Source organism: Actinia tenebrosa, unplaced genomic scaffold, assembly GCF_029948245.1.
Source record: "Actinia tenebrosa isolate PJP-AT-01 unplaced genomic scaffold, QUT_ActTen_1.0 PGA_scaffold6__47_contigs__length_16458017, whole genome shotgun sequence".
NCBI classification, from domain to species: domain Eukaryota; kingdom Metazoa; phylum Cnidaria; class Anthozoa; order Actiniaria; family Actiniidae; genus Actinia; species Actinia tenebrosa.
In genome coordinates this window covers 9,819,370-9,828,308 of record NW_028292583.1, presented here as the reverse complement: position 1 = coordinate 9,828,308, position 8,939 = coordinate 9,819,370, and the positions used below count along the sequence as shown (strand labels likewise).

The window sequence follows — 8,939 nt, the reverse complement described above, 5'->3', positions numbered from 1 at the left end:
CTGCTTCATTGATAATTCATTAATTTATATGATTTATTTATTACTTTGTCATGAAAAGTTTAAGCTGGAAAGGGGTCGTAATCGTGATTTTTTTCCTTGTTGGATAACATAAAAACCTCGATGCCACTACACATTACGTTCTAAAATAGTCTAGTTCTAAAATAGTTCTAACCAAAAAAGCCTATGTGTAAAGTTAGCTGACGAACCCTCATATTTTGACTATACCCTGAAACAGCCCCTTGGCCGATCTAAATCAGGGCCACGACTGCACTGATTAAACCCTGAAGCAACATCTTGGCTGATCCATTTCAGGATACGACTAATTTGCAGAATTTATGTTTTGTTGAGGGAGGAAAACCGGAGAACACGGAGAAAATTCTTGAATCAAACGAAAGAACTAACAATTTCTACCTAATTACATGTGATGCGGAGTCCTGGAAACGAATCCGAGACCCATAGTGAGACCCATAGTGAGAGGCGACCATACTTGCGCTATGCCACCCGGAATTTCGCTGCTTTTCTTTTGAAAAAGCCAAGATACCCCCCACCCCCCTCTCCATAACACCAGCTCTTGTACTATTTGTCCTATTACAAGCACTGCTATCCTTTATTTTTATTGTTCAAACTTGTGTACAAACTGAACAAATACAATTTCAACAAATGACTGAGTTTACCTTTTTTCTTATTTAAAGTTCTAAGATAAACAAAATTAGTCCTCTAGTCCTGCTGTTTACACATAAGCAGGAGTTCTTTTGTAACACAAGAATATTTAATATAACCTAAGCTGCTACGTGTTCACTTGAAATAAGAGGATATAAGAACAGCAGTTGGCAGCATTTCTACACAAGCCTCAAGCATCAGGTTTAGAGAAACTAAAGAAGATAGAAAGCTGAAGACATCATGAAGTTCTTGTTGGTGGCTGTTCTGGTGCTGGCCTCTGTGGCTCACCTTAAGGCAGAAAAAGAAGATGAGAAATTACTGGCATTGATGGAAATGGACGAAGATGCTGCTCTTGATATGGTATGTCGAAAGTTGTAGAAATTAATTCACCTACAATATACTTATCAGAGTTGTAATTCTTTAAAACACTATCTTTTCTCTGTAATCACCTCACTCTCCGAGAGGTTTTCTCTCTTTTTTCCCTTCTCTTTCCTTTCCTTTTTTAATTATCCTTTTTTACTTTATTTTAATGGCTATTATTGTATTAAAGATGTTGTAGTGAATTGAGTTTATAAGTTGTAGATATTGTCAAAAATGTAACGCATAAAATTTGATTCTCAAGATCTTGTCAGACAATGAAGAAGATGCATTAAGACCAACATGGCGACCATTTCCATCAATGCGACCATTTCCATCATGGCGACCATTTCCATCAATGAGACCATTTCCATCATGGCGACCATTTCCATCAATGCGACCATTTCCATCAATGCGACCATTTCCATCATGGCGACCATTTCCATCAATGCGACCATTTCCTTCATGGCGACCATTTCCATCAATGCGACCATTTCCAACATGGCGACATTTTCCATCGCGTAGACCACGCCCATCGCGAAGACCACGCCCAACACCTCCAGCCTTTGTGGTAAATATTCTTTCTAATTTCTGCGAGGTTGATCGTAACACTTTTCTTAGACCTGTTCTTTTTTGTCTGTGAACAGGTCGAGTGTTTAAGAGAATTTAAGAAGTGCATGAACGAATCTGGAAACGATCTCAGGAAAAAGTTCAAGTGTGGCCTAAACTTGGGAAAATGTATTAGAGACAACAGGCCTACCAGACCCCCAACAGATGAAAGAGATGCCAGGAGACCACGTCCATCTGGTAGACCACGCCCATCGCGAAGACCACGCCCAACACCTCCATCCTTTGTGGTAAATATTCTTTTCTAATTTCTGCGAGGTTGATCGTATCACTTTTTTTAGACCTGTTCTTTTTTGTCTGTGAACAGGTCGAGTGTTTAAGAGAATTTAAGAAGTGCATTAGCGAATCTGGAGACGATCTTGGCAAAAAATTCAAGTGTGGCCTAAACTTGGGAAAATGCATTAGAGACAACAGGCCTACCAGACCCCGTCCATCTGGCAGACCCCGTCCTTCTCGAAGGCCCCGTCCATCTGGCAGACCCCACCCTTCTCGAAGGCCCCGTCCATCTGGCAGACCCCACCCTTCTCGAAGGCCCCGTCCATCTAGAAGACCACGCCCAACCTTCTGAATAAATTAAAGCTTAAAGAAGAAATTGATTTAATCAAATACGATTGTAGTATTGTACTACTGAACACATGTAATAGAACTGAAATAAAATGAAGAGCATTGAATCAGCTTCAGAGTGGTATTTCCTTAAAACAACAGGCTTACCCGGTACAAACGAAAGAATGAATGTTGGCAGAGTAGTGTGAATCCAGAACGCCTTAGGTTATGAGGGGTTGGGGTGGATATTAAATTGTTTTGAAATTCAATGGCGTTATAACTTGCTCCTGCTTTATTATTGACGTTATAACCGGCAGTAAATTAACCAGAACTAATTAATTGCTTAAAGATAAAGGGAAGGGGGAGGAAGAAAAAACTAACTTACTTTAAGACCCATTGCCACTTACCGTGATGCACCGCGGTCACAGATGAATTTCGTGGTCCATGAAATTCAAAGATTCATATATTGAATAATAACGTCATATTAAATCCTTTTTCGAAATAGCACTAAGGCACAATAATTATCCTATTACATTATTTTACGGCTTTAGGGACTATTTAAGAGTTAATTCAAAAGGTTAGAATTGTTTTTTCAGTGGTGACACGATTCAAAATGTAAACAAATTGTGATGCATCACGGTAAGTGGCAATGGGTCTTTAACTATAAAATGCTATATATTTAGTGATAAACCAGTTTCGCATTCGATGCATACCGCTGTTTTTGAAGACTACAGATTTATATAAACAGGCTTAGCCTCGTTTATAAGCCAGCTATTCACAGATAGCAATAAAAGTCCGTGGGATTTAAAAAAATGATATTGTTCAAATTCCACATTCTTTACATTACATTTGACTTTTGCAAGTGATGGCTAACCCTGTACAAATGAGCCTAGTCATAAAACACAGCGTATTTACCGAATGACTAGAAAAGGGACTAGTAGAAATATAAGTTCTTTTAATAAATGAGTCTTTATTCAAAAAGGATTTGATAATTTACAATAAACACATAATCTGCAAAGACTAATCAAGGCAGGTTATTGTGATTTCATTTGTTTGAATTTCTTTTTTGAAACAAAGTTTTGACGAATTTCTTAAATTTTCTGGAATTTTATTCCACAAGTTAAAGCATACACGTGAGAAGAACGATTTTCAGTGTTTTTCAAGTCTTGAAAATTTGCAATACAATTTTTTAGATGTACGGGATCTTTTATTATACGAGTTAATTTAATCTAGATATCAACGTCAAACATTAGATGTAAATTACGCATAAATGATTGTCGTACGTACCAGTTTTAAAAATTACAACTTGTTGAGAATGACGTGGATTCATCTTTTGTTAAATGGTACCAAAATGGCCGCGATGACATAACGTGCAAACGAAGAATTCTTTTCCTGCCGTCGGACGCGTCTCAGAAAGTAAAAACGGGTTGGGAATGTTGCATTGTGTGCCTGTGCCAGTTTTTGTATCCGTGCGATAACTTCCACAACGCTGGGGGCGACACATCTAAAAGAATGCAATGCATTTCAGGCCTGGACGATTGTCTCAAGTTGTTCAAGAAGTCCATTTGATTTCATATTCAGTGTTATACACTCAATTGAAGTTGTCGGGTTCAGAAACATAGAACATAAAAGCAGAGACCGAAATGGCACATGGGAAATGACATAATTATATTATAATTTATTCATTTGCGCCATACATGCAGTCGGTTTAGAATGCCAAAAGCATATTCACCATTTCCCATACATCGGTTCACTGGTCAAACACAAAGCATTCAGTCGAGGTTGCAAGGTTCAAATTTGAATAATCCTTTGAAAGTACCTTGGCGCCTCGCTTGAGCGCTTTGTGTTTGACCAGTGAACCGATGTACGGAAAATGGTGAATTAAAAACAGTGGATGATGCCACGGGTCGCCGGTCACAGCGTGCATCTAATTAACGTACTTCCCATTTGCCATTTCGGTCTCAGCTTCTATGTTCTATGTTTCTGAACCCGATATCGATTTTTCAATTGAGTGTAAACTGGGCAATGTTGTAATGACAAAATGAAATAAAATAAACGCATCAGTTTTTCTCAAAAGAGCAAGAAAGAATCCGAGAAATCATTCTTAAACGTTTGCTTCCTATAAATATATATTCTTGTGTTTCACTGTATTTTAGTGTTAAGTTTTGGTAGCATCGTAGTGTCCGTTTCCGAACACACAAGTGGGAAATTTTTCGAGGATTTTGGTTCTCCTCACTTAGAAAAAACTCAGCCACAAAGTGAATTCTCTTGGATGTTTTCCAATTTTTTTCGTATTTAAAACGATGCTTCATTACAGTATGCACAGAAATATCATTATAGTATTATATATGCTATCGTAGGATACGACTACTAGCCTAATGAATTTGCATATGGAAATTGGAATTTGAATAGATTCCCCATGATAATTCCCGTACACCACGATAATACAGAATTTTTCTATGATCTGGACTGCTTGTTAACATTTTCGCATGCTTTAAAAGTGTGACGCATCTTAATGGACGTACCCTCTTGGGTTTTAATCCTGGATTGCACGTTACATCATCGTATAAATGTTGGTGGTAGTGATCAATGAAAATCCTCATTAGCTACTGTTGTTAGTACCACCTAGTGCCCCCTCCAAAGGCGTCTTTTAACTCTCTTGGGAATGCTTGCAGCCCTTGCAAAATCATGCATTTTTTAAGTGCACGTGCCGGTGAGATGGTTACATCACCACTTTGTGGGAATCAAAAGAAATGAAGTCATTCATGTTTGAAAATCAACACCAAAAAAGTACATAAAGGACTGCATGCAGTACAAGACTTAAAAGAGAAGCTAGGAGTGGCACAATTGAGGAGCAGATTCAGAGAAACTATATTGCCATGAAGTACTTCTTGGGTTTGTTGATGTTGCTTGCTCTTATAGCAGAACTAAAAGCACGGGAGCAATTGGACGAAGAAATGACAGAACTGAGATGTTTGAAGAACAAAACAGTGATCTCCGGTCTTATTTGGTAAATATGAAAGACCTTTTAAATTCTGGTTTTACTAAAATATAGCGTACTCGAGATGATGGTTATACAAAGCCCATCCAGCAGATAACCTTTATCAATAGATTTGGAAGCACGAAGCTCGACTGGAAGTTATCCATTGGATGAAGTTATGGATAACTATTTGCTAGATAGCGCTTTTATCTGCGATATAGTGCTTATCCGGTGGATAACTTAATATTCGGGCTTCGTACAACCGGCTAAAGTAGGACATTATTTGATTATCGACCGAACGACAACTTAATTTTTACGTTCTTCAGAAAGATCAAGTTTGAAACGTAACTAATTCAGTCTTGCTATAAGTAACAGATGAAAAATCAAATGAGCAATACACATCTTAGCCAATTTACCGCAATGATTAAGGCCATTTCGTAAATTTTACTGCTGTATTTTAAAATTGTATTTTTGTTTTCTACAGAAATGTGCTCAGGGCGATTGCAACGAAGACTTAAATGATGAAGGATTGAGTCCCTACAGCGATCTCTTTGACGCCGTAAGTACAATATATCTCATAGGCTTCATGATGTTATGTTCCATATCAAACCACGTGTTACACTCTTGTATTTATTTATTTATTCATGTATTTTTCTACAGAAATGTGCTGAAGGCGATTGCAATGAAGACTTAAGTGAAAGATTGAGTGATGAATCTTTACCTACGGAACTCTTGGGCGCCGTAAGTATACAATTTAGATCTTTAGCGTAGTGTTTTCCCATTTCAGATCACGTGTCTATTCTTGGGAATAAAATTCTTTGAGTTGCCTCCATATTCATGTGTCATCTCATGCACAACCATCTGTTAAACAACGTCCAAAGTAAAGAGGTTTATATTCATATTGCCCCGCACCAAACCCAACGTCTCGATCAAATCTCTATTCCTGGGGGGATGTCCTGTCTAACTGGCAATCGGCTCCTTTGATACACTTGTTTAGGGCATGTCTCTTACTTTTACTCGAATGTTTTTTAGAATTATGTCATTAAAATAGGGGGAACCAACATAGCGCTAGATAGGAAGAAAGAAAGGTATGACAAGTGCCATATTAACAAGAAGGTATCAAAATTTCTTTCAGCGTCCCTCGGTCAGACCATCCAAGAGGCCATTTTCACGTCCTTCGGGCAGGCCATTTTCACGTCCTTCGGGCAGGCCATTTTCACGTCCTTCGGGCAGGCCATCGAACAGGCGACGTCCATCGGGCAGGCCATCGAACAGGCGACGTCCATCGGGCAGGCCATCGAACAGGCGACGTCCATCGGGCAGACCATTCAAAATGTTATAACGCATTTTGAGGTCAGGTTGAACCATATAGATATACTCTTTAAAAATACATGATATAAGATGTGGAAGAAAATTCTACTGGCCATGAAATTCGATTAACTTGGAAAAATTTCGAAAAGAAGATAAATAAAAGCATGCATTCACAATGATATTCGTGTTTTGAATTTTGTCTGAAATAGCATGGGCTACCATTACTACCGTCCCAGATTTCACTTGACAACACTATCAACTTTTTTATCAGGGTTTTGCATTCTAGTAAGGGGCATTTTCTTTTAGTCTACACCATGTCCAACATATCGGTAGCATGTGCGCATTACATTATTCTTACAGAAAAATGAATTGGGCCGGTTTATTGGATTAAAAGCTAAAAACTGTCCAGGGTTCTCTTTTTTTCAACTTAGTAAGTAATCTACAGTACCTATTTAACGAATGAACTTCGAATAAATGAAGTCGTTTTTTGTAAATCAAAAATTACAGAGGATCTGCACAGTAGCTACTAGGCCCAGAGAGAGACAGGGATACTGGGTAAGTTGATTCACCAGTACGCTAAACACACCAACACTTAATACTGATATGCGATCTCTAACCTTGACGTGAAGGAAATAACGCCAATCTCTGATTTCACTTACAGCTATTTACAGACCAAATAAAAATATACCAAAATGTGCGTAATCCGCCTAATGCTGCAAAGCGAGGGAGGAATTGTAACACATCACTCAGGCCCGGAAATACGTCACAGCTAAAAAGCTTATTGGTACCATATGAGAATCAAGAATGTAAATGATTCTTGATGGATATCCTCGATTCGGGGCGTTGCGTGAGGAAACTAATAGCAGCTTCGTAGGAGACTAGGATTCTTCTCTCGGGTGTCTTTCTTTTTTCTCCCTAAACCTAGCACGCTAAATAGTCCGGTTTCCAATTCTCTGTAGCTCAGGGTTGGCTTAATTTTGTGTCAAAATGTCAAAGTTTTGTATCGTTGAAGTTTTGCATTCAATTACTCAATTTACCGCTGGTATTTGTGAATATTTAGAAATTGAAATTAGGATAACCCTGAGTAAATGAGTCTTAAGGAACACTACGTTATTTTATTGAAGTTCGAAAATAGTTTATTCCAGTTTAATGTGAGTTACCTGTGCCCTGACTTTCATCGGTCCAGAGACTGTTAAGGTATCAGGCAAAAAGATAGGCTTGCGGGAACAATAAGCCAAGAAACGGGGGTGACAAATCTTCACAAAAGCGATTATCTTCTAAAGTCGAATCTTGGTTTCCTTGTATGAACGACATAAATCGTTACTTCCCCCGACTGACCCAGCATGATTCAGGAGTCATTGATTTATGAGATCATGTGAGTGCGGGGATGCTTGACCTCGTTCAGATTTCCGATTATGCTTTGTATGTTTACTGATTTTTTATGACAAAGAGATGTAAACGAGGTAATACCTTGAATCGGAGGTATTTTCTTTAATTTTAGCACAAAAGGTACAACAAAAAGGGTTTGTTTACCTCTGTCACCAAGGTAATGAGATGGCAGCTACCTTCGAGACATAGCAGTCATATTGATTTCATAACCAAAACGCGTTAACTCGAAACCTTTTGTTTGCACCCAATAAACCTGACCTCAACGACGTCAAACAAAAAACCACCTCAATCGAACGTGTAGACGTGTAGGCACTTTGAGACAATTCTGGGTGCGTCTATTTTCCATTCAAGAAACAAAGAAAGCACTTCTGGCGAAAAACGCTGATATCCGGAACAAATAGAAAATAATATTTAACAAACAAGTTACTTAAGTTGATGACAGTTCGCTTATTTCCTAGGAAATATTTCAGAGATCTAGTTTTACAAGAGCCGGCAAGTAAAAGAAAAATAGACTTTTTAAAATAGCTACAGTATTTACCAACAAACTGTCACATCTTTTAGAATTCCATTTTCGAATGTTTATTCTAGGAATCAAAATAGAATAGCTTTACATTCTATATATAGTCAAAGCGGAATTGATAGAAAAAATGGCTGACCAGAAGGCATAAAATGATAGGAAAACGTTGTATCATATCTTAGTAGAATCGATTCTGTTACTTTAGAGTTTTCCAAACGAATAGATCTGTTCTGACCCGTTTTGAGATGCGTGCATAATAAGCGCATAATATAGTGAAAATGACACATAACTTAGAGGCCAACATGTATTCATAATAGAATGTGTGGTCAATCAAGGTTCAATATTATCCCATTTTTTCCGGGAAAGAAAGCACAATATGGATTTGATGTAAACCGTTCTGACGCAATAAGTATTAATAATCTCTAATTGTGTTGACATTCCATTGGTAGCAGAGCGGCCGCGAAAAGAAAAACGTGACGAAGAGCCTTCAGGATATCCTGTCGACAAGCATATGCATGAACTTTACTACAAGGATCAATGATTTTGTTAGCATGA

General features: G+C 38.1%; 2 protein-coding genes and 1 long non-coding RNA gene across 4 annotated transcripts in view; 2 read left to right on the top strand and 1 right to left on the bottom strand.

Moving 5' to 3' along the window:
* LOC116291847 (uncharacterized) overlaps positions 1–8,311 on the bottom strand; it is a 33,897-nt gene extending 25,586 nt beyond the window's left edge. The window contains exon 1 of the long non-coding RNA XR_004196615.2: positions 7,639–8,311. This is a non-coding gene — a long non-coding RNA (uncharacterized LOC116291847). The remainder of the gene's footprint in view (positions 1–7,638) is intronic.
* Positions 817–2,315, top strand: LOC116291846 (uncharacterized). Of its 2 annotated transcripts, XM_089039492.1 has the most exons (4): positions 818–1,020; positions 1,283–1,588; positions 1,665–1,874; positions 1,952–2,315. In XM_089039492.1, exons 1-4 carry the CDS (start codon positions 901–903, stop codon positions 2,210–2,212), a joined length of 897 nt encoding a protein of 298 aa, XP_088895618.1. In that variant the 5' UTR covers positions 818–900; the 3' UTR covers positions 2,213–2,315. The 2 variants fall into 2 exon arrangements, with proteins under 2 accessions (XP_088895619.1, XP_088895618.1); XM_089039493.1 differs by lacking the exon at positions 1,283–1,588 and having other exon boundaries at positions 817–1,020.
* On the top strand, positions 5,029–6,713 carry LOC116291848 (uncharacterized). The gene is made up of 4 exons (XM_031699063.2): positions 5,029–5,197; positions 5,652–5,726; positions 5,828–5,908; positions 6,303–6,713. The coding sequence occupies exons 1-4, from the start codon at positions 5,159–5,161 to the stop codon at positions 6,507–6,509; spliced, it is 402 nt and encodes a 133-aa protein (XP_031554923.2). The 5' UTR covers positions 5,029–5,158; the 3' UTR covers positions 6,510–6,713.
* Positions 8,312–8,939: the final 628 nt, after the last annotated feature.